The following is a 26,572-nucleotide window of genomic DNA, read 5'->3' as shown; positions in this document are numbered from 1 at the left end:
GGCATTAACTTTGGTTTTTTAAAATAGTTCATTAAAGTATTATTTATCTTGATTACTGAGGGTTTTTTTGGGGGGGCACCCTCTTAAAATCTGCACGTGAGGCAAATATCATACTTGTGATTATTTAAAAAATTTTTTTAACGTTTATTCATTTTTGAGAAACAGAGAGAGGCAGAGCATGAGGCGGGTAGGAACAGAGAGACAGGGAGATACAGAATCCGAAGCAGGCTCCAGACTCTGAGCTGTCAAAACAGCCCAACGTGGGGCTCAAACTCACGAACCATGAGATCATGACCTGAGCTGAAGTCAGACACTTAACCGACTAAGCCACCCAGGCATCCCTGTATATCACACTTTTTATATGAAAGCATATACGTGTCAGAAGCTCCTAAGGACTATTATAATACAATATAATTGACTTTCGCACTGCTTACCTTGAGCCAAAAAAAAAAAAAAAAAAAAAAAAGATTAATTAATTCCTGTTATAAATGTTAAGAGGACAGGGAAATCCATAATTTATTTTTAAAAAGATTCCCCTGTGATGTTATTAAAATAATATGACTTTTAGCCTGTTTGGAGGGAAGGAGCTTAAGTTACACAGAACATTCATTTATGTGAAACATTCATTTATGTGAAGCATTTATATCCAATAATAAAGCATTCTGGTGCCTAGGTAGAATCTAAGTTTTCATCACTGTACTAGCCAGGTATTCAAGCATGAGACACTCAATGAGCTCTTCAACTGAAACAGAGTCTACCTGGATGTAAGACTTTTCAGTGTTCTTTGAATATTGTCTGCTTCTCAAGGTCATCCAGGGAAGAATAAAGTTCTTTCCAAAAGCCCTCCCACATTTCTCTGATCTTATCAAGGTTACTTTTTACCTCTCTTTGGCGGTCGTACATGATATGTTAAGTCATTAATGACCAGCTTAAAGTCATCAAGGAGTAGGAGGTCTATTCCTGTTGAGGCAGCAACTCGAACGCCATCTGTAAAAAAAAATTTAAATGTGAAAATTTAAACTCGTCATATATCCCTAATTGTTTGAGAATGATCAGGAAAAAGCAATCCTCAAAATCAATTTTAAAAATTATATCTTCTCTTTTAAATTCTAGTTCATTTTTGCCTCATCCCCAAATTCTATGCTAAACAAAGCTTATATTATCCGAGGCTTTTTGCTTTCATGATCTCAAGTCTATGAAGATTTAATGATACACTTTTCTGCCAAAACTTTATCAACAAGTAAAATAATTACATAGATCTATTGGTGTCAGTTGGAAATCTCGGGTCATGGGAGAGCGGCATGGATGTCATACATCTATCCATGATGGAAGTTGGTGGAGTAAAAAAAAAAAACAAAAAACAATGCTTTCTAATGTATGGTACTTCTCAGTATAATTACTGATTCGTCACCAATAATTTGGTAGGGACAGATGTTAGCAAAGCACACCATACTGGTCTACCAGTTATATTACTAGCTAAGATGAAAATTAAGTATATTTAAACTACTTACAGCATAGAAATGTGGCAAGTTGTTGACAACTGGTAAATCCAAGGGTAAATGGGTACTTCCAATATAGTCTTTTAAGCTTTCTGTAGGTTTAAAATTTTTCAAAGAATGGGAAAAAATGTAAGGCACTTAAATAAATAGGACAGATGCATGTCAAATGGGAATTTTTTAGTGCCTTATTTTACATTCTTTTCCAGTCACGTATGTCTTTATTTTACAAACTATGTGAAAGATGGAACAAGATCTAAAAAGAAGTCCTATTATTTCATATCTCCAGAGATGAGGGCTCAACCACTAGAAAAATTTATTTTATGCCTAAGGTAATGATAAAAGGTTTCAATAACATAAAATGTGATTGACTGCTCCTCTTTGCCCATGGCATTGTATGTGAGGTGCTTCTGAATGAGACTTTTTGTGTATATTCAGTTCCTAAAACTGAACAGTTATATTCTGAGAACTGAGACAGAAATCACAGTCTCTCCTGACATATGCTAAGCAAAAAAATGTGTCCTAAAGTTAAGAGTATGGGATTCTTTTGCAGTGGTATATGTGTGTGCGTGTGTGTGTGCATACACGTGTGTGTGTGTGTGTGTGTGTGTGTGTGTGTAGAGTATAGAAGCGTTCTGGGGTGAAATGACAGGTGGGTGAGAATTAATAATGAATGTGACTATACCTGGTGAGTAGATTGCAACTCTGTCAATTCCCCGATCCTCTTCTTGAAGTTGTCGTAAAAACACACCGACTGAGTCTGAAATAGGTTTGAGTGTGAACTGGCAACGTTCACGCCGGGATGGTAGCCTCACAGATATCACAGGTAACCCATTTTGATACACCACTGTCACATCTGAATGAAAAAGATCCATAATCATATGATAATTAGATTTCATTATTAGTTAAAGCTACAATATTACTATTCTTACATAGGGTCTATTATTATTAACATGGTTTAAAATGTTTTCAAAGGTTTAAGAATATGCCCTTTAGCTTTAGTTGGAGGTTATTCTGGGAACTGGCTTATGGAAGATCAATCATATAGATCACACAATTCACTGTTCAGAGAAAAGAAAGCATGCAAAGGATTATTTTCTAAGTAGGTCAGGGAGAGGCTTTCCCAGGAATCTGAGGTAAAGATTTTGGCACTGGTAAATATAAACTCTAGTTCTACTGAGGAAGATTTTACTAAGTAGCCAGAGATTGCTGGGCCAGACTCCATAACCTTTAGGAGGTGGCTCTGAGGAGCCACAGCTTTCAAGAACCCCTGGAGAATAATATGTGAAAATACACTAATAAGTGAGACTCTTACTCAAGGAAAGTCACTTCATATTTATAGTATAATTATTATTATAATTATTAGATCCAAGGTGTTTGATAAGTAAGTATTCTCTTACATAATATGAACGTATTATGATAGAAACAAAACAATTCTTTTTATGTTCTCTTAAACATTGTCCTGAGACTAGTTATAAGCCACAACGTAACTATTTGGGATTTTCTAACAAAAAGTTATTAAGGGAAACATTATCATAAGCTATAAAACTGAAAGAATTCCCATTTCCTTATCTTTTTCATCAATAGTCTTGACTTACTGAGTCTTAGTCACTAAAACAAATGTCAGACTAACTCTTTTGAAATAATTTTCAAATGAAATTTATAAATAAATAAATTTTGAAACAGAATTTTTTACACAAGCAACCAAGCATTTAAAGATAAGTTAACACTAGCCTGTGAAGAAAAACAGGCTTTGGAGGCAAATCTGGGATGGAATCCTGGCTTTATAACTTTGGGCATGTTATGTAACTTCTCTGAGCCTTGCTTTCTTGATGTATAACATGGATTTAATTCCTAACTGATGGAATTGTTGTGAGGAATAAATAAAATAAACCATTTAAAACACTTAGCACACTGCTTGATAATGTTTATTAGTTTTTTTTTTAAGCTAATTCTATAATGTTGCTAAGGATTCATACCCCTCATTATTGAAGAGTTGAGAGGAAAAGTTTTTAGGTTAATATTCTGGAGATGCCAAACGCATCATACTTGGCAATGTTGTAATTATTTACATCTTATTTCCTTGCCTATTCTAGCCACTTATAAGGCTTGCAGTATATACAATAGCATCACACTACATTCTTTCAGTACTTAAATTAAAAAAAATTTTTTTTAACATTTTTATTTATTTTTGAGACAGGGAGAGACAGAGCATGAACAGGGGAGGGTCAGAGAGAGGGAGACACAGAATCTGAAACAGGCTCCAGGCTCTGAGCTGTCAGCACAGAGCCCGACGCGGGGCTCAAACTCACGGACCGCGAGATCGTGACCTGAGCTGAAGTCGGCCGCTCAACCGACTGAGCCACCCAGGCGCCCCAGTACTTAAATTTTAAAAGTAACCCTGACTGAAACAGAGTTTGTAAATACCAAAATATACTTTTATTTTAAATGGACATTTGATGAGTTTTGGCACAATAATCAAGATAAAGAGCATTTTCATTACTTCCCCAAATTCCCCTATTCCCCATCCCAGTAAATCCTTAGGCAACCACTGATTCAATTTTTGTCACTACAGATTATATTTAGTTTTTCTGGAGTTTTATATTACTGGAATCATATAGTACAGACTCTTTTGTATCTGACTTCTCTCAGTATAGTGATTTTGAGATTAACCCACATTGTTGCATGCATTGGTAGTTTATTTTTATTGCTAATATTTCACTGTATGGATACACCATAATTTACGCATTTTCCTGCTGATTGACATTTGGACTGCTTTCCAGTCTTTGGCCACTATGAGTAAAGTAGCCACTTTTAAGTCTTTGTGGAGATATATGTCTTTGTTCTATACCTTTTCTCATCCTTATAACCTATCTGTGTCTTTACATTTAACGTGGGTTTTCTACAGACAGCATATAGTTGGGTCTTGCTGTTTTGTCTAATCTGACAATCTCAGCCTTTTAATTAAAGTGTGTATATTATTTACATTTAATAAATTATAAATGTATATAAATATACTTGTGTATAAGTCTTGCTACTTACTTTATTGACCCAAACTGTTCTTTCTTCTACTACTTTTTCTTTATTCTTGCTCTCTTTTAGATTAACTATTTTTTTAATAAGGCACCCTTTTGTAAAAAATATTTACATATATTTTTTATTTTAAAGCGAGAGAGCACTAGCAGGGGAGAGGCGCAGAGGGGGAGAGAAAGAGAGAATCCCAAGCAGGCTCCTGGCTCAGCATGGAGACGGACTCAGGGCTTGATCCTAGGATGCTGGGATCATGACTTGAGCCAAAATTGAGTTGGATGCTCAATTGATAGAGCTACACAGGTGCCCCTAGATAAACTAATTTTTTAATGTTTATTTATTTTTGTGAGAGAGAAAGAGAGAGGGAAAGAGAGAGTGTGTGAATGGGGTAGGTGAAGGGAGAGGGGGACAGAGGATCTGAAGCAGGCTTTGTGCTGACAGCAGAGAGTCTGACACAGGGCTCAAACTCATGAACCATGAGATCATGACCTGAGCCAAAGTCGGATGCTTAATCGACTGAGCCACCGAGGTGCCCTAGGCTAACTATTTTTATGATTACATTTAATCTCTACTATTGACTAATTGACTATGTCTTTTTATGTTTCTAGGGGTTTCTCTATGGTAGGTGTTGACAAACTTTTTCTGTAAAAGGCTAGATATTAAATATTTTAGATTTTATGGACCATAAAGATCTCTGTTGCAACTACAGACTGCACTGTGGGGCAGAAGCAGCCACTGGCAGTAGATAAACAAATGAGCATGGCTGTGTTCCAATAAACTTTATTTATAAAAATATGCAGTAGCCTGGATTTGGACTATTAGGCTTCCTGAACCTTGCTAATGGGTTTACAATATACATCTTTAACCTATTACAGTTGACTTTTACATAATACATCACTTTAGGTATAGTGTAGAGTATCTCAAGACCAATACACTTCCACTCCCTTTGCTTTGTGCTATTGTCCTCATATATTTTATTACTACATGTTATAAACCATACATCATTTTTACTTCAACAACTAACTACATTTTAAAGAAATCTTTTTATTTTTTATGAATATAATGTATTGTCAGATTGGCTTACATATAACACCCAGTGCTCACCCCAACAAGTGCCCTCCTCAATGCCCATCACCCATTTTCCCTCTCCCCCACATGCCCATCCACCCTTAGTTTGTTCTCTGTATTTAAGAGTCTCTTGTGCTTTGCCTCCCTCCCTCTTTGTTTGTATCTATTCCCCTCCCCCCCCCCAAGAAATCTTAAAATGAGGAAATACTTTTCATATTTACACTTACAGTTACCCTCTGGTGTTCCTCATCTTGTATAGATCTAAATTTCTATTTAGCTTCATTTTCCTTTTGCCTGAAAAGCTTCCTTAAACATTTCTTATTGGGCAGATGTGTTGACAATATATTGTCCCAACTTTGATAAGTCTGAAAAAGCTTATTTAAAAAAAATGTTTTTATAATGTAAAAGAGTACCAAAGTTTATTGGTATGATTTCAGATTCCATACAGCAATCAACCTTAGGGAGCTATCACTAGTAAAATTTTGGTTAAAATCAAAGAAAAATATCTACAATTACTTGAAAAGGTCATTACTAACTTTTCCAACTACATGTCAATAATTGATAAGATTTTGTACACATGCGTCTAACAAAATAACCTATTGAATGCAGAATCAGATACAAGAATCTACCTGAATTCTATTAAAACAAACATAAAAAAGATTTGCAAAAATAGAAAACAATCTGCCCTTCTCACTACTTTGTTTTAGAAAATACAATTATTTTTGATAAAATTGTCTTATTTATACTATGACAATTATCCACAGTAGATTTATTATTATTCTTTTTTATTTTTATTTTTTTAAAATTTACATCCAAATTAGTTAGCATATAGTGCAACAATGATTTCAGGAGTAGATTCCTTAGTGCCCCTTACCCACTTAGCCCATCCCCCCTCCCACACCCCCCTCTGGTAACTCTCTGTTTGCTCTCCATACTTATGCGTCTCTTATGTTTTGTCCCCCTCCCTGTTTTTATATTATTTTTGTTTCCCTTCCCTTATGTTCATCTGTTTTGTCTCTTAAAGTCCTCATATGAGTGAAGTCATATGATTTTTCTCTTCCTCTAATTCCACTTAGCATAATACCCTCCAGTTCCATCCACATAGTTGCAAACGGCAAGATTTCATTCTTTTTGATTGCTGGGTAATACTCCATTGTGTATGTGTGTATGTGTGTGTGTGTGTATACACACATACACACACACACACACACATATATATACACACACACATATACAGAAATATATATATATATACACACACATACAGAAGATGTGGTACATGTATGTATAAAATCTTTTTGATTGCTGAGTAATATTCCATTGTGTGTGTGTATATATGTGTGTGTATAGATATATACACATATACAGAAATATATATATATATACACATACAGAAGATGTGGTGTGTGTGTATGTATGTATATGTATATATATATGTATGTGTATGTGTATGTATATGTATGTGTATACATATAGATACATATACATACACATACATACACACCACATCTTCTGTATGTGTATATATATATATTTCTGTATATGTGTATATATTTATACACCCACATACATATGTATATATATGTACATATATATGTGTATATATGTATACACATACATGTATATATATATACATATACATACATACACACCACATCTTCTGTATATATATATACATACACATATACATACATACATATACACCACATCTTCTTTATCCATTCATCCATTGATGGACATTTGGGCTCTGAAAAAGTTTATTTTACCTTCATTAAAAAGAAATGTTTATTTATTTTTGAGACAGAGCACAAGCAGGGGAAGGGCAGAGAGAGAGAGAGAGGGAGACACAGAATCTGAAGCAGGCTCCAGGCTCTGAGCTGTCTGCACAGAGCCTGATGTGGGACTTAAACCCACGAACCATGAGAGCATGACCTGAGCTGAAGTCGGACACTCAATCAACTGAGCCACGCAGGCCTCCCAGCCTTCATTTTTGAAGAACACTTTGCTTTGTAAAAAATTCTAGGTAGACAGATTTCTTTTTCCTTTTAGCACTCTAAAGAACTTATGTCTTCTGCTTTGCATATACTATAAGTTAATGTATACTATTATCTTTGTTCCTCTGTACATAATATGTCTTTTGCCCAATGGCTGCTCTTAATATTTTCTCTTTATCGTTGGTTTTCAACAGTTTGATTATAATTTTCCATTCTATGGTTTTGTAAGTATTCTGCTTGGGAGCTGCTAAATTTCTCACATCTGTGAGCTCATAGTTTTAATCAAATTTGGAAACTTTTTTGCCATTACTCAAATATTTTTTCTGCCTCTTACCCTTCTCCTTCTGGGATTCCTATAATTATACCTATATTAGACTACGCAATATAGTCTCACAGGGCACTGAGGATCCCTTCATATATTTCAGGGGTTTTTTTTTCCTCCTTCATTTTGGATAGTTTTAACTGCTACACACTTCAGTGTCACTGATATTTTCTTCTATAATGGCTAATCTGTTAATTTGATCTATATTGCTTTGCATCTCACATTTTTTTTCATCTCTGGGAGTTACATCTGTTTACTTTTATATCTTCTATTCTTCCTCATATTATGCTTGCTTTCCTTTTCCTCCCTGAATATAATGATCACATTTATAATAACTTTTAAAATCCTTGTCTGTTAATTGCACCATCTCTGTCATTTCTAGATCTGTTTCTGTTGACGAATTTTTCTTCTGTTTTTTCCCCCTGCTTTTTCATTACCTAGTCATTTTTGATGAGGTTAGACATTGTTGACTTTTACATTACTGAGTGCTGGATTCTGTTGTATAGTTATTTGCATATTATAATGATCTTTTCAAGTCTTTCAGAAAGGTTCTTAGGACAGACCTAGAGATTCTTTTGTTATATGGCCAATTTGGCCCTACTTGTAAGGTATGTTCTTCTGGGAGTCTACAATGAATGTTCATATATTCAATGATGTCTCTTCTCTGGCTGGAGGGAAGTCAAATGATTTCTGGCCCTGTATGAGCACTAAGAAGTAGTCATTTTACAGTTCCTGGTAATTGTTATTGGAAGTTATTCTAGCCTGCTCTTGTCATTCAGAATTTAGAAAGCCTCATGTTGTGAGCTGAGGTGATATAGGGTCAGTCCAACTTGTTTTTCTTCTCTCAGAGATCAGTCTTGTCCTTATTGTTCAATATCTAAAAACAATTCTTTTACATATTTTGTCCATTGTTCTAGTTGTTGACAGCAGGACAGCAATTCCCATAGCAGTTAATCCTTTGTGGATACATAATCCTTTGTGGATACATAAAAATTTAAAAGACAGGAATCTCTACTTCTTTAATTCTTCAAAAGTGTAATCTCTATTTCCTAAGGAAGAAGAGGCCAAAAATAGTAATATGAACTTAGTACATATTATGTACTATCTCAAGTTTTTAATGTCTAAAGATATTTGAAAATTTTTTCTCATTTCTAAAAGAATCCTTAGCAATCCAGTCTTTCTTTAAAGTCAGAGCCATTTACATGAGTATCTCTCTTCTTCTATAGGCCATAAAGATGATGGCATCATAAAATTCAGTGACTAACTTGTTTACCTGTTTCCCTCCCCTCCATCATCTTTTTCCTATAGTGAAAAACTATTCAGCCACAGATTTCAAGAAGCAGACAGAGTTAAATTTAAACAAAAGATGTGAATCTTAAACACAAAAGCATGGAAGATTTCACTAAACATCAGTTTCACAGGTAAGTGCTTAGGGGTTACTGTTTTAAAATAACTGAGATAAAGTCAACAGAGAAAATTAAGGTCTTTCTCAGTCACTTTAACTTTTTACACTAAAGATCATGAGGCCTTTCAAAGGAGTGAAATATGAAAGCTTTGAGAAACTCTGCACGAAATAGCACATTTCAGAACTGACAAACCTTCATTTTAATACTGCTTTTGAAATGTATCCCCAGGTCTTCTGCTTTCCCACACACTAGATTGTAATGTAAATGTCAGATTTCTCGGTTTGCAACCAAAGAACAATTGCCAAAGTTCCTCAAGTTTAACAATATGTAAAATAGTTGCTGGCGGTAGTAAAGTCACAATGGGTATTTACAAGCTAATGACAGTTGTCAGCTATTATTCTCTAGAGACAAATATTCTTTTTAAGTGTAAATTGCATCAGGTGGTTTGGTTGGGTTCATTTTTAATCTTTTGTTTTGATTTCCATTTCAATAAGAAAAGAAATAATCTAAGTATTTCTAGCACAGTGTACTTCAAAGAAACTCAGGAATTATGGGTCAACCAATATGATTACTAAGAAACAGAACATGACAACAGATTTAGGCATAAAAACAAAAGGGCAAAGGATTTTCCAGACGAAAAAGAGAAGCGCAAGGACAACAGACATTTGGGGTTGAAGAAGGAATACATTAAAAAAAAAAAAAGGTCTTTGAGGCATCAGGTACAGAAAACGTTGCAAAGTATAAGTGCTTGTGCTTGTTTTTTAGCCAATTGGTAAGTAGGAAAGTTAAGTTCACAGTAGGAAATTTATTTGTTGTCAAAAATAATGGGTAAAATCTCATCCATAATGGATCATCTCATGCATGAACATGAATGTATATATCTTGAGGACTTATGAAAGGGAACTGGTACAATAAGAAAACACATATAGGGTGTTTTCTGCAAAGATACTTAGAGCTGTACTTTATGTATGATAGATGATTCCAGTGGTTTATGATCTTGTCTGTTTATTTCTACCCCCTTTCTGTATTATTATGAATCAAGAATGTGAACTATAAGCACAGACTTTTAGTGTTAGAAGAGACAGAGAAATCATACAGACTAATAATGAGGGAGCATAAGACAGGCTGAGGGTGAAACAAGCTAGCATCCACCCCTGCACCCCCACCTCCCCCGGCCCCATATGTGTGATATTCCTCATGCACTGCCCAAGAACAAAGGAAAGGAAACTTGGTTAACTGATAGAGATCACAGTCATACAGGATATGGGTCTCCCATCAGTTTACAAATATCTTAGTAAATTACAAAAAAAAAAAAAAAAAAAAGGAAAAAAATAGGCAATCTAATCAATAGCCTAATCTCCAGAAACCTGTAGACTCAGTTTCCTAGAGACCCAACATCATCCCTCCATAGTGATATGGGGAACAAAGGCAGGAAGGAAATGGTAGTAAAATTAAATTTCTTTATGACTTGCAGCCCATTGAGAAATACCTGAGGTAAATACAGAGTACAACATTTCTACAGGAACCCCATACCGTCCTAATGTTAATGCCTTACTAGAGGAAAAACACCTTTAGCTTGACAATAGCAAGGCCTCAGGTATTGTTTAGCATATCAAAGTCCCTCTGGAGGCCTCCCTTTTGACTTTACCCCCCCAACTTCATAGTATATAACTAGTTACCCATCACAACCTCAGGGCACCTCTTTCTGCACAGGGGTCCTGTCCTAGTGCTTTAATAAAATCACCTTTTTGCACTAAAGACATCCTCAAGAATTCTTTCTTGGCTGTCGGCTCCAGACCACTCCCCCCATCACCCCAAAACTTCATTACTAATGTCCTTCTTTTGCAGCTAACAATAAAGTCTGGCAAGGTTAAGTGATATTCCTAAATTGATATAGTTCAACCCAATGCTAAGTCATTTTGGATCTCATCATTCGACTAAAAAGTCATTTTCTCCCAGGTCATGTATGATATTAGGTTGCTAAATTCAGTGGGAATTTTGGCCTTTAACTTGCTTGTTTTAGCAATATCTAATGATGTCAACCTGATGAGGGAGTGTGGGGCAAGCTGAGGGCAAAATACAGGCTGGCACCCCACTCCCACCCCACCATGGTGGAATATGTGTGATACTCCTTGTTGGACACTCCTGGCTACCCAAGAACAAAGAAAGGGGTTTAAGTGCTTGCCATGGTAATGTGGGAAACTAAGGCAAATGAAAAATTAAATTCCCTTACTGCCTACAGCCCATTGACAAGTCCTTGAAACCGGCAAAGTGACTTCCCTCTAGGAACTCAGCTGCCTCCATGATGACACTTTGCTAGGGGCAAAAGAGAACCTTAGCTTAATATTATCGCAACTTCCTGGATCCTGTAAGTATACTTCCTCTATCTCAACTGCCCCAAGAGATATGCTGCCAATCATACTCCAAGCTTATGGCCCCCTGATACACATCTGAAGGGTCTCATGACTGAGGTTTTACTGAACTGTAATAAATGGCATTTCTGTAGCAACAGCTAGCCCCTCAAGGTCCTGGAAACCTTGCTTCCAAAAATACATTAGACACTCCTCCCAACCTGAGGGTATACAATGAGTTACCGTCATGACCCTAGTGCAGCTCTTCCTGCCCACAGGTCCTGTCCCCATGCTTTAATAAAATCACCTTTTTGTACCAAAGACATCTTCAAGAATTCTTTCTTGGCTGTTGGCTCCGGACCTCATGAATCCCACCATCACCCCAAAACTTCATCAAACCTGCTCCTTCACTTTATAAAAAGCTTTCCTTTTGGTTTCTGTGATTCCATACTCTCCTGGTTGTTTGCAACTTTCTGCCTACACTTTCTCATTTTCCTTCATAGGCTCTTATTCTTGTATTCATCCCTTGAAAGTTTCTACGTGCTTTGTCCTAGGTCTCTGTGCTTCTTAAACCACACACTCTCTAGGCAATCTTATGTCTCTCCCGACTGCCAGCTAACTTCTAAATGTTGATGATGTCTCAAACCTATATTCAACTGTCTGCTGGATATGTGGATTTCCCATATGCACATCTCAAAGTAAAAATATCCTAAAATTGAATTAATCTTCCCTGAACCACCCACCTCTGACATTTTTCATCTCAGTCAGTAATAGCACCATTATTTAACTTTTGCCCAATCCAGAAAATTGTATGATATCCCTGGCTACTTAGAACGAGAACATGACATCCTTCATATCTAATCAGTCACCATGTCCTTTCATTCTATTTTCTAAAAACTCTAATCCTTCCAATTCTCTGCATTACCACCATCTTCTTAGTCCAGGTCACAACCACCTTTCTTCTATCAGCTATATTGTAAGTGAATTCCCTACATCATTCCAGCCTTGCTCCTGTTCAAAAAATTATCCATACTCAAGCAGGGTAATCTTTCTTTTTCCACAGAAAACCACTATCTTGAAGTTGGTATTTGGTGTTTAGCAGTCTCATCCGTGATATACATACATGCAGGCAGGCAGGCAGACAAACACACACAGAGACACAGCTTAGTATACGGTATATAGTATAGTGGAAGCCAGCCTTTGAGGTGGTTTTCTATGATCCTTGCCTCTAGGTATTCATATCCTTGTATGGTCGCATCCCACATCAAATCAGGGCTGGTCTGTAAAATCAGTAGAATACAGCAGATGTGATGGTGTGTAACTTCCCAGACTATGCCATAAAAGACTGTGTGGCTTCTGTCGTGCTCTTTTGGATCACATGCTCTGAGGGAACCCATTAGCCACAAGGACAAACCTGCAGCCCTGTGGAGAAGCCAACATTGAGAAGAAGTGGAATCTCCTACCAAGAGCCAGTACCAACTTCTCAGCTCACGTTGTGAGTTATCTTAGAATCGAACCCTCCAGCCCCAGTCAAACCTTCAGACGACTGCAGTGCCAGCGAGCATGGGATTGCAACTCCACGAGATTCTGAATTGCCCAGCTAAACTGCTCCCGAGTTCCAAATCCATAAAACATGAGATAATACAGGATTATTATTGTTAAGCCACTAAATATTGCCGTAATTTGCTATGTGGTGTTAAATAACTAAATATAGCATGGTTCTTGCGTGTATTTAGACATTACATAAATGGTTGCACTATATTCAACTTTCTACAACTTGCCTTTTATGCTCAATAATGCTTTGACATTTATCCAAATTGAATCAGATTTCTGGATCATTAACTTAAAGTCCTATGTAGAATTTTATTTATGAATATACCACAATTTATTTATCCCTGGAAAAAAAACAGATTTTCTTCTTCTTTATTGTAAATAAAAAGAAGGCTAAGAAAGTTAGCAGCCCTCCTTGTTTTTAGTTTCCAATATAAATTTGGCCAACTTTTCTTTTCCTTTTAGAACTCTGCATTTCACATTTTACTCCTTATGCCATTTGGAATTTACTTTTGTGAGGTAAGAAGTCAACTATAACAGCCGCATTTATTGAATAGTCTCCCTTTTCTCCTGATGTACAATGTTAATTCTATCACATGTCAAATTCCCATACATGCAAGGTTTCTCTAATCTGACTCTACAATCTTTCCTGAACCTGTTTTGATTATTATGGTTTTAAAAATACATCTTAATACGTAGTTGAGGCAAACCTTCCCCCCTTTTCCGCTCCAAATTTATTTTAGGTATTTGTGTAGTTTTCTTTTTTCATATGAAGTTTTGAATAAATTCAGCAGTTCCTGTTGGGGTTTAGTTTAGATTAGCATTGCACTGGAGTTTATAAATTCATGTGGGGGAAGCGGACAATTTTTACAGTGTTGTCCTCACATTCGTTAACATGTCATAACTCTGCATTTATTTTTATCTTCTTTTGTGTCATTCAATAAAGTTTACTCTTCTTAATATATGTTTTACACATTTTTTTTTACTAGTATCATGCCTAGATAGCTTCACACAATTTATCTTTAATACTCACTTCTATGTTCATAAATACAATTCCAAAAGCCCATAGGCTTTTTCATTAAATTATATGTTAGACAAAACATAAGATTACCATTTAACAGAGTAAACTAAATATTATTTTGGTGATAATAAGGCCCTTCCTTATACAATGTGGCAAAAATATCTTTGATATCAATAATTAACATGTATAAACAAAATGTGCTTGCTTCACAATAACCTCAGAAGAATCTATTTAACTATGAAAAATAGATTATTGAAATTTTCTTTACATTATTCATAATATATTAAATATACTAAGTCTGTCACATATTAACAGCATTTGAAGAATACTTATGTTGAAAACTTGTAAATTTTACGTAGGAAGTAATTTTCCACGGCAATATAAGAAAGCCCAATTATATAATCATAACTTCAGTAGCTTGATAAATCCAGTTGTTTCTTTCTAACCAGTAGTATAAATTCATTTTAATCACATCAACTATGTATTTCATTTTGTACCTTGGGTGAATCAGTATTTGTACAAGGTAATTTCTGTAAACTATGTACAATTTTTGTGGAGTTATTATGGGGCTTAAATAGTAAAAGTTGGAAAAATACAAAGTTATAAATCATCTTTTTATACATGGTGTTATCAGTCTGATGCTAAATAGTTGTACAACCTAGGTACTTCTTGTTAATTCAGGTTCTTTTAAAATGAGTTCATGAAAATATTTCTCAGAAATGTCAAAACCATTTGTGCTAAGTAAAAGGTCATCCCCTCCCTTTCTTTCCATTTGTGCACTCACTCTACTGAGAATTAAAATTTTCTTTTGCTTTTGTAAAAATGAAATCCTGTCCTAATATAGTACTGTAACATTTTTTCCTTTTAAAACTGATGTTTTTGGTGGTGCTGCTATGAAAGTAACTTTATTAAACCTTGATCCTTGATCCACTTTAATTTCTGGATGATAAACAGAATACAATCCTAAAGGATAGACAGTGGAGTGCAGTAGAAAAAGCATGGTTTTGGAATCTCAGATTTGATAGTCCTCAAGTTCTACCACAGGAGATACCTCAAATCCATGGGCACGTTACTGAATATAACTGTACCTCAGTTTCCTCACAGTGTAGGGATTCTAATACCTCATTAGGGCTGTGGAGAAGATTCAATGAGAATATATGAAAAAAATGCCTGCTTTAACAGTTTCTCTTGATTTTCCTAAAAACTAAGGTCTTAAAACCCAAAGTCTAAAAGCATGTAATACATCCATGGAAAATTTCCAATCATTCCTTTAAATCTCAAGAAAACAAAAGTGACTTGTTCCACTGAGGAAAACAAGAAGGAAACCAGTTATTGCTATATAAACCAATTCCATGTTCCTTAGTATTTTTGGATAATTGACCTCTTTGAGACACTGATAAGGGTATGGATTCCTCCTATAGCCTTATTCCCTGAAAAAATTCAAACAATTTATACATTAAAATTTTAGATATAATTTATTTTATTGCATCAGAAACTGATTTCCTTCATATTGTCTGCTACAGACTAAATTGTGTCTCCCTGCCAAAATTCATAGGTTAAAGCTCTAAATCTCAGTGTGACTATCTGGAGATGGGTCTTTAGGAGGTAATTAAAGTTAAATGAGGTCATAAAGGTGGGGTCCTAATCTGATAGGACTGTGGATTTATAAGAATGTGAGAGCTCTCTCCAGTCCCCACCATGTGAGGACACAGAGAGAAGGTGGCTATGTGCAAGCTAACAGAGTTCTTACCAGAACCAGACCATGCTGGTACTCTGGCCTCAGACTTCCAGCATCCAGAACTGGGAAAAAAATAAATTTTTGTTGTTTAAGCCATTCAGCCTATGCTATTTTATGGCAGCCCAAGCAGACTACTACATTGACATATTTTTAAAATAAATGTTGACAAAAAACGGACTTTCCTCATTTTAACCCAAAATTAATGGCCATTTCTTATTTTTTAAAGAGATAAAACAAAATTGTACAAGTTAAATAAAATATAAACTTTAATACTATATAAAAAACCATTTCAATTACAAGGCTGCTATTGCTTGGCTTGCATAAAGAAGTCACATAAAATCACGTAAAGAAGTCATGGTTAACCAGAATATCATCTTTGATATCTAAAAGGTTGTGCCTTTCTGTTTTTGTGAAAAGAAGTTGTGAACACTCAGAGACTCTGAGAAAGATATGGTAAATGTAATCACAGCTCCCTTTGGCAGATGATGATGGTAGGATAGGTGTGTGCAAAGAACTTTCTAAGACTCTTAGAATTGAATTCATATCACTATTTTGATGCAGTATCAAAAGTGAGAAGATTATAAATCCAAAATTCAATTTTAAGGTTTCTGAATGGAAGTAATCTTCAAGAGCTCAAGAGCTTTCAGTTCTTGTAGAGAAACTGACAAAGCTTTCCATTCATGAGTAGACTTCAGAGAAACTCCCTACCCCCACAGTTGGAAAATTCACAGGGTTGTCTATTTCTAATTACCAACTTCAGAGCTACAGCTCGGTTAAAAGAATTCATGATTTTTCTACCAAATTCATAATAATGACCAAAAGGTCTTGAATTGGAAGATTATGCTCATTCATAAAGTCCCAAATATTTCCAAATAAATCAAGGCATAAGTAAACTCTTCCTTTAACTAAATTTTCTCTTCTCTTAAAAAGCAAAACTCCTAAAATCTCTATCAAAATAACACCGGCATTCTTCACAGAGCTAGAACAAATAATCCTAAAATTTGTATGGAGCCAGTAAAGACCCCAAATAGCCAGAGCAATCCTAAAAGAGAAATCCAAAGCTGGAGGCATCACAATTCCAGACTTCAAGCTATACTACAAAGCAGTTATCATCAAGATGGAATGGTACTGGCACAAAAACAGGCACACAGATCAATGGAACAGAATAGAGAACTCAGAAATGGTCCCACAAACGTATGGCCAACTAATCTTTGACAAAGCAGGAAAGAATATCCGATGGAAAAAAGACAGCCTCTTCAGCAAATGGTGTTGGAAAAACTGGAGAGTGACATGCAGCAGAATGAACCTGGAACACTTTCTTACACCAACACGAAAATAAATTCAAAATGGATGAAAGACCTAAACGTAAGACAGGAAGCCATCACAATCCTAGAAGAGAAAGCAGGCAAAAACCTCTTTGATCTTGCCTGCAGCCACTTCTTACTCAACACGTCTCTGGAGGCAAGGGAAACAAAAGCAAAAATGAACTACTGGGACCTCATCAAAATAGAAAGCTTCTGCACAGAGAAGGAAACAATGAGCAAAACTAAAAGGTAATCAATGGAATGGGATAAGATATTTACAAATGACATGTTAGATAAAGGGTTAATATCCAAAACTTATCAAACTCAACTCCAAAAAACAAATAATCCAGTGAAGAAATGGGCAAAAGACTGAATAGACACTTCCAAAGAAGACATCTAGATGGCTAACAGACGAAGGAAAAAATGCTCAACATCACTCATCATCAGGCAAATACAAATCAAAACCACAAGCTCACATAGGTGAGCTATCACCTCACACCTGTCAGAATGGCTAAAATTAACAACTCAGGCAACCACAGATGTTGGCGACAATGTGGAGGAAGAGGATCTCTTTTGCACGGCTGGTGGGAATACTAACTGGTACAGCAACGCTGGAAAACAGTATGGAGGTTCTCAAAAAATTAAAAACAGAACTACCCTACGAGCCAGCAATTGCACTACTAGGTATTTATACAAGAGATACAGGTATGCTGTTTTGAAGGGGCACATGCACCCCAATGTTTACAAGCAGCACTATCGACAATAGCCAAAGTATGGAAAGAACCCAAATGTCCATTATCTGATGAATGGATAAAGAAGATGTGGTATATATACACAATGGAGTACTATTTGCCAATCAAAAGAATGAAATTTTGCCATTTGCAACAATGTGGATGGAATTAGAGTGCATTAAGCTAACTGAAATAAGTCAGTCAAAGAAAGACAAGTATATGATTTCACTCATGTGGAATTTAAGATACAAAACAGATGAACATAAGGGAAGGGAAGCAAAAATAGTATTAAAACAGAGAGGGAGACAAACCATAACAGACTCTTAAATACAGAGAACAAACTGAGGGTTGCTGGAGGGGTATTGGGTGGGGGAATGGGCTAAATGGGCAAGGGGCATTAAGCAGGACACGTGTGGGCATGTAAACGGCACTTGTTATATGTAAATGATGAATCACTAAATTCTATTCCTGAAACCATTATTAGACTATATGTTAACTAACTTGGATTTAGATTGTAAAAAATTCAAAAAACAAATAAATAAAAATAAGTAAAAAGCAAAACTCCTGTCAAAAGTTTAACCAAGCAAAGAAAAATTTTCTATTTTGATAAAATCATCTTATGATAGTGACTACTTCTGTGGTAGCAGGCAAGGCTTCTTTTAGGACTCTGGGAAAAGCCTTCAATGCCAGTATGTGCAAGTGAAAAAAAAAAAACAAAAAAAAACCAACAACACCCAGTGCATTATTACAATGGGTGGGGCTCCTTTCTTCTCTAAGGCAATATAAATATGCATGTTACTAAGCTTGGAAGATGTACCATCTGTGCAGAGAGTACCAAGATCTTCCTTAGCATCAAAAAAATTTTTTTTCTGGTAGTTATTTTGGCAAAGAAATTTAACAATCTTCCAAAGAAGGTTACAGCCATTAACGTTAACAGATTTTCTAATTTCCGTAAGAGAATCACACATATTTGAGATTTTTTTTGATTGTGTCAGCATGCTTATTAACAGACAAAAAGTAGGAACTAAGGCTTTAGAGCAAATCAGTAGTTTCATCAAGTTGTATTCTGAAGGGAAATGGGATAGTTTCCAATTCATTCAAAACTTACTTCAAAGTATTGGAATAACTGACAGCAATCCTAGATTGGATGACATCACCTGAAATTTGACAAATCTGCTTCTACTCTAAGCTAAGCCAGTTCAAAACTGTCAGCACATAAAGTTTAAAGGTCTTTCCAATTTCATGTGGCAGCTTTTCTCAGCAATGTGCAAGCCAATTTTTATAGAACCTTACAAAAAAGGGTTTTGTGACAGAGCAAGTGCAATCACATTTTGGATTCAGTTCCTAACTGAAACTTCTACTTAAACAAAAAGTCCAAACTGTAAGATATGTTTTTTAAATGGAAACCTATAGTCTGTTTCAGCATTCCCAACTCCATCTTTAGGTTGGTGACAACTCTGCCATATTAAGACCCCAGAGCTTTGTGTTCTAGCGTCTTTGGCGATTAAGTGGTTTCATTAGTTTCATTTCTTTTTTGTTGTCAAGTTTTTAAACAGTTGGAATGAAACACAGTGGTGGGGTAGTTTGTGCCCTCAATATGATGACAGTAAAGACAGAATTTCCAAATGTGTATAAAAAGTGGCCATTAGTAAGATGACTCAAACAAATCCTTTTTTTCCCCAAAACTATTTGAAAAGCAACAGGAAAAGCTCTAGAATATATAAAGAATCCTTATAAATCACGACTAAGATGGTCAACTTTTTTAAATGGACAAAAATTTGGATGCTTTACCAAAGAAAATACTTGAATGGTTAATAAGCACATTAAAAGATGCTCAACAGGGCGTCTGGGTGGCTCAGTCAGTTGAGCATCTGACTTTTGATTTCAGCTCAGGTCATGATCCCAGGGGATCACAGACTGAGCGTGGTGCCTGCTTAAGATTCTGTCTCTCGCTCTGCCCCCTCTCATCCGCTCGCACAAACTCTCTCTAAAATAAAAAAATAAAATAAAAAAATGCTCAACATCATTAGTCATCAGTGAAATGCAATGAAATAATACTACATATCCACTATAATCAAGAAGATTGATTCAAACAAGTGTTGGGGAGGACCTGGGGAAACTGGAACACTTACATGTTGCTGGTGGGAATGCAAAGTGGTACAGCCACTTTGGAAAACAGTTTTGCAATTTCTTAAAAAGCTAAGCATATACCATATAACCCTACTTTCCACTAAGTACCCAAAGGAAACGGAAACATATGTTCACCCAGACTTACAGGCAAATGTTGATACCAGCAGTATGAACAGGCCAAAATGGAAAACAACCCAAATATCTTTCACTTGGTGAATAAACAAAATGTGATATTTCCATATACCAAAATACTTCTCAGCAATAAAAATAAAGAGCTGCAACACCCTATAACAGGGATAAACCTCAAAAGCATTATGATAACATAAAACAAGCTACATGCAAAAGACTACATACTGTAGGAGTCCATTCATATGACATTTTTGGACAAGATTTAATTATTAGAGGCAGAAAGTGGATTAGTGATTGCCTGGGGCACAAGGTGGGAGAAGGGAATGACTGCAAAACAGGAACCAGGGAACTTTTAGGGGTGAAGGAAGTAGTCTAACACTGGATTGTTATGATGCTATGAAATGACAGGTGAATTTTAGGATATGTAAAACATATCTCAATGAAGCTTAAAAAAAAAAAAAAGGAACAGGACAGGGGTTCCTAAGTGGCTGTCAGTTAAGCATCCAACTCTTGGTTTTGGCTCAGGTCATGATCTCACCCTTTGTGGGATTCAGCCCCGCACTGGGCTCTGCACTGACAGTGTGGAGCCTGTTTGGGATATCTTTCTATCTTTCTATCTTTCTATCTTTCTTTCTTTCTTTCTTTCTTTCTTTCTTTCTTTCTTTCTTCCTCTTTCTCTTTCTTTCTCTTTCTCTTTCTCTGTCTCTCTCTCTCTCTCTCTCTCTCACTGTCCCTCCCCTGGTTGCTCTCTCTCTCTCAAGATAAACATTTTTTAAAAATTAAAAAAATTTTTTTTTAATTTAAAAACATAACAGGACAAAAACCAAAGAAGAAAGTTGGGGCAATATTTAGTTCTCCAAACCATCCACAGGCCTTAAATTAAGAACTTATATGTTATCAGCGGCACCTGTGTGGCTCAGTTGGTTGAGTGTCCGACTTTGGCTCAGGTCATGATCTTACAGCTCGTGAGTTCGAGCCCCGTGTCAGGCTCTGCTGACAGCTCAGAGCCTGGAGCCTGCTTCAGATTCTGTGTCTCCCTCTCTCTCTACCCGTCCCCTGCTCATTCTCTCTCTCTCTCTCTCTCTCTCTCTCAAAAATAAATAAACATTCAAAAATATTTTAAAAAAATAAAAAAAGAATTTATATGTTATCTATACTTGGGTTAATTAAACAGATGGTTATTTATTATTAAACAGGAATTTTCAATAGCCCTTTATTACAAAAATTATTTGCTCTCTATTGTATGAAAATCTTACATCTTTTGTTAACTACAAAATAAACACAACTCTTACCACAACTCTCAAAACAGGGTTAACTGAGTAGCATCACATTCTGGATAGAGAAAGGAAGGCAGCTAGAAGGCGCTATTTTCCTTGTTCTTATGCTAGCTCACCCTTGACACTTTCCCAAAAGCTTAGGGGACAATACGTCCTGGGTTACACTATGAAAATCTGTCAGGAAAACTCCGGTTGCCCCCTTTTCATTCTCAAAAGCATCCTGGGTTGGATGATAAGTTATACATTCAGCCTGTCTATAGCAGAATTACTCTCCTCCTTAACTTTCATTAATGTGAACAGGAACGCCCTAAAGGCTTTGGAAATCTTAAGCAGGTATAAACAAGGCTTTGGAGATCTTAAGTAGGTACAAACAATACAGTCATAAAAATTTTGCGTAGTTTTATAGTTGAGGATGGGGGCACAATGAAATTAAAATGAGAAGCCCCAAACCACGGTTCTTAGATTAGAGGTCTTTAACACTACCACAAGCACTCTTTATAGAGTAAGTCGTTCTGGTGGATAAGTACTATTTCTGCAGGGTAAGTTGTTTTTCTCTCAGAGGTGATAACTATTACTATCTCCGTTTCACAGATGAGAAAAGAGACTTTGAGAAGCTAATGCCCTTGCCTAAAGTTATAAGGTGGTTAAATAGTGAAACCGGGATGTAAGCCTAGATCTGCTTGACTCCAAAGCTTGTCTCTTACTTAACCTCTAAACATAATGCCTCTCATGAAAGGGAACATGTGCACAGATATGGGTACGTACCTGTGCACCTGTATAAAATGTATCTGAGGTTGAGGGCCATGAGATGAGGAGTCCATGAGTTGGTTTGAGGGAGTCTTTATCATTAAGAAATTATGTGTAAAATTTCCTATGTGTATGTGTATGTATGTATGTATGTATGTATGCATGGATGGATGGATGCAGATATATAGAGAGAGCTTTCACCAGATCTTTAAAAGTATTTGTGACATAAGAAAAACTAAGAACCTTTAGATTGCTTTGGTAAGAAGGTTAAACATTTAAAATAATTTATATCTGTTATCTGAGCTATTATAGTCATAAATAGAAGATCGGTCAAACAACATAATTAACATGCAATTATTGAGAGGTAGTATATATTAGGCATATATACTAGGTATATAAACATAATGTGGTATTTTAGATTTTGTACTTTTTAAAAATGATTTGATAAAGAATATGATCCGGCAGTCTCAACTAAGAGCAGTAAATGATCACAGAGACGGCTGGCTACAAGTAGCTATGTATTAAGCAGAGTTTTCTCATACACTATACAGACCTAAGGTAAAATTAGCTTAGAAGTAAAAATAAGAAAGATGTATAATTTGCGGATAGCATGGGCAATGAGTTGCATTAAACCAATTATGTGCTTCTATTTTTTGATTACTAATATGAATTGGTTTTCTTAAGAAGGACAATAGTATTGGTAGGAATTTGGGGACCCACACTTCTTTTAAAGTATGTATCCCTTCAGCTTTTGCAAGAATATTGCCTTCAACCCCTTATGCAACATACAGTCAACCTACCAGCATTTATGTCCTGGAATAATATTCATCTAGATATCCCAGTACAACTGTAGCACTGTTACATTGCTGAAATACTTCCATACAGGATAATAGCAGCTGCATTAAATTTAAACAGCTTTGAGGGGGAGGGTTCTGGTAACACTCTAAATATCGATTCTGATCAATAACGGGGATCCTAGGACTCTAAAAATTCTGCTGAGATTTCGTTGCTTTAGGTGTCTTTAAGTTTGCTAGATGCTCTTTTGATGGTTGCTTTGCCTATAAATTTAATGTTTATAAGGTTGAAATTAGAATTCTATCAAACTAAACTTCATACAGAGGAAATATATTAACACTCAACCCTATTAAGCAAATAATATAAACTGTGAGTGTCCAATACTGAGTGAGAGAAATGACAAGAAGAGCTGTAAACATATCCCTCCACTACTGTAACAACAGCCTCCGTCCTGTTGTCAGTTTGCAGCATTACGGACTGCATGTGGTCCCCAAGCATCGGTTCATTCTTCCCCACATCAAAGAAGGATAGTACCATCAGGGAAGAAAAAAACAATCAGGCAGGAGGTTGCAGATTTTGAATTGCTTCTTTCTAGGCCCTGATGACATGAAGGGGCTGGAGAGTTTGATCACGATACATAGAATAAAGACCCAGTGGTTAGGAAATACCAAAGATGGTGCTTCTGTGATCTTCACATTACCTTTGTCCCCAATTTTTTTTTTTAATTTTTTTTTTCAACGTTTATTTATTTTTGGGACAGAGAGAGAGACAGAGCATGAACGGGGGAGGGGCAGAGAGAGAGGGAGACACAGAATCGGAAACAGGCTCCAGGCTCTGAGCCATCAGCCCAGAGCCTGACACGGGGCTCGAACTCACGGACCGCGAGATCGTGACCTGGCTGAAGTCGGATGCTTAACCGACTGCGCCACCCAGGCGCCCATCCAATTTTAAAACACAAATGAAGAGATGAGATAATAACATTCCTTGATCTATGAAAACTGGATGGGCCTATTAGCTTTTCTTTCTGATTTCTCCTCTAAATTCACTATATCTTCATTCAAATTTTATTTCTCTTTAGCACTGCCTCCCCCTGCTTCTCTCTCTGACTCCAAGTGCATCTGAAGTGAAAGAGTAGGATATATAAATTTGTATGTTAGTTAGAGAATGAGAAACACTGAGTTAAGAAAATGAAAATAGACATAAAAAATGGATTTGCCAAAACTCACCATCAGAGGGCACAACAGTACTGCAATAAACAACTCCCAAATTCTGCCAGGAAGAGAGCCTCTGGTGCACCTAGAAAACACGAAAAGACACATCCACTGTCAGGACACAGAAACAAATGTGAAATTATGTGCATACAGAAATAACTTTCTGGTTATTTAAGCAATGCGTATTCTTTGTAGAAAAGTTTAAAAATGTACTTTAAAGAAGTCTCTCAAACTCATACCATCCTAAGACAACAGTGATGAACATTGTGGCTTGTTTTCAAGATTTTATACGAACATATTTACATACACACACATCACACAAACTTTTTTCATCTGCTTTTTAAACACTTAATATTTGCTTACTATCCAGTCAAAAGTGAAGCTTTTGTGCTTCCTTTTCTTGCTAGCGTTTACACATGCATTGCCTTCATAACTAGGTGTAAGCCAGTTATTTAAGTAGTTGTATCATGAATTTGCTGTTATTGGGTAGAAATCTCATCTTTCTGTTCACTTTCCTTTTTTTTTTTTTCATTTTTAATTTGGTCAGGGAGCCTCACACCTTGAGTCCCTAATAATTTCCTTTTTTTAATTTAAGAAGGAAATCACTCATAATCTTACTACCTTCTCAAAGAGTAGTGTCATTTAAGATTTAGATCTGGAATTTAGTTTCACGCAATTAAACTAAGTTTCAAAAAGAATATTAAATATGTTTCTGACTTGTCAAATGATTATATTTATCCCTTTGTATACTTTCCCATTCACAGAAAGTATTTAAAATTTTTTTCATGCTTATTTATTTATTTTCAGAGAGGTAGAGTGTGAGTGCACATGCCGTGCAAGTGGGGGAGGGGCAGAGAGAGCGAGAGAGAGAGAGAGAGAGAGAGAGAGAGAGAATCCTAAGCAAGCTCCACACTGTCAGCACAGAGCCCCATGTGGGGCTCCATCTCACGAACTAAACCGTGAGATCATGACCTGAACCAAAATCAAGAGTCGAATGCTTACCCAACTGAGCTACCCAGGTACCCCTCCCAGCCACAGAAAGTATTAAAGGAAGGCATTAAGTGACTAAAACACAATATCTGCCTCTGAGCCAGATATCATATTCCATTCCATGAGCCCTAAAAGAAAAATCATTTAGGACTCTATGACAAGACATACCTTAACACAACCATGATGCATAACAGACTTTATATCCTTCATGTGAACTTCAGTTCCCACCTCCTTCCCACTTAGGAAAACATGCAGAAATATGAGACTGACATTTACTAAAAATGTAAATACAGTAGTCTCCTCTTATTCACAGGGGCTATGTCTTAATTTTATAGATCAATGCATTCTATGCTCACTACCAATACTTTAACTATAGTTTCCCCTTTCATGTCTTGGTTGGCTGAATTTCATCCTGTAGAAGTAGGGTTCATGAGAATAAAGTTCTCTGAAACTTGGCATGTTAAAAAATGTCTTTGCCTTCATATTAAAGAATTATTTGGATTGGCATAAAATCCCTAAATATATGTTTCTTTGAGAAAGTATTAGTTAAAGGGTTAGTGTTGAACCCCGCTTTGGAAAAAACTGAGGCCAACCACTTCTCTGGGAGAGCTGAGCTCTCTTGGCTTTGTTGGGGATCTGGAACCATAGATCTCATCTCTCAGGGTCTTCTCACATACACATTTTATCTTCATTAGGTCTGGTAAACCTTTTTTCATATATTGTGCTTTAGGATTGCAGAGATCTCTCTGGTTGCAAAGATAGAGCTTGCTTTCTTATTCACTTTCTTATTTTAAGGTTATTTCAAGAGAAGGGAAAAACTGCTGCCTTTACCAGGCTATTATTTACTTAAATAGCAACTTTCTAACATGGGCATTTCAGAACATACAAAGAAGTAAAGAGCACAGTGTGATGAATTTCTTCCATGTATCATCACCCACTTCTATATTTACCAACATTTTGTCAAATTTGGTTCATCTATATCCATCTAGTTTTTTCCCCCAGAGTATCTTAAAGGAAATTCCAACTGGCATATTGCATTACCTGAAAATATTTATGTATAATCTGACGGGCCATTTTAAAACGGGAAGTCCTCTGTTCCTCTATGATTTTGCAAGTTCTCCTCGACAATAAAAAAATGTTTTTGTGGGGCAAAGAACTGCATAAACACATGGTTGCTTATGAATATTATTTGTAGGCTGCTAAAGAATATAGGTGGGCAGGCCAACCACCTGTTTTTGTAAATAAAGTTGTACTGGAACAAAACCAAGCCCATTTATTTAC

The 26,572-nt window shown here is 36.1% G+C and overlaps 1 protein-coding gene across 5 annotated transcripts in view; it reads right to left on the bottom strand.

Annotated features, from left to right (window-relative positions):
- Positions 1 to 26,572, bottom strand: part of MCU (mitochondrial calcium uniporter) — a 199,866-nt gene that overhangs the window by 21,108 nt on the left and 152,186 nt on the right. For all 5 annotated transcript variants that reach the window (XM_045437721.1, XM_045437724.1, XM_045437720.1 and 2 more), the window contains 3 exons: positions 24,317 to 24,386; positions 2,182 to 2,352; positions 883 to 987 (listed from right to left, as the gene is read on the bottom strand). In XM_045437721.1, coding sequence (XP_045293677.1) covers positions 883 to 987; positions 2,182 to 2,352; positions 24,317 to 24,386 — 346 coding nt within the window. The remainder of the gene's footprint in view (positions 1 to 882; positions 988 to 2,181; positions 2,353 to 24,316; positions 24,387 to 26,572) is intronic.

Source organism: Leopardus geoffroyi, chromosome D2 (assembly GCF_018350155.1).
Source record: "Leopardus geoffroyi isolate Oge1 chromosome D2, O.geoffroyi_Oge1_pat1.0, whole genome shotgun sequence".
In the NCBI taxonomy this organism is placed as follows: domain Eukaryota; kingdom Metazoa; phylum Chordata; class Mammalia; order Carnivora; family Felidae; genus Leopardus; species Leopardus geoffroyi.
This window is presented reverse-complemented; position numbering and strand designations above follow the sequence as displayed.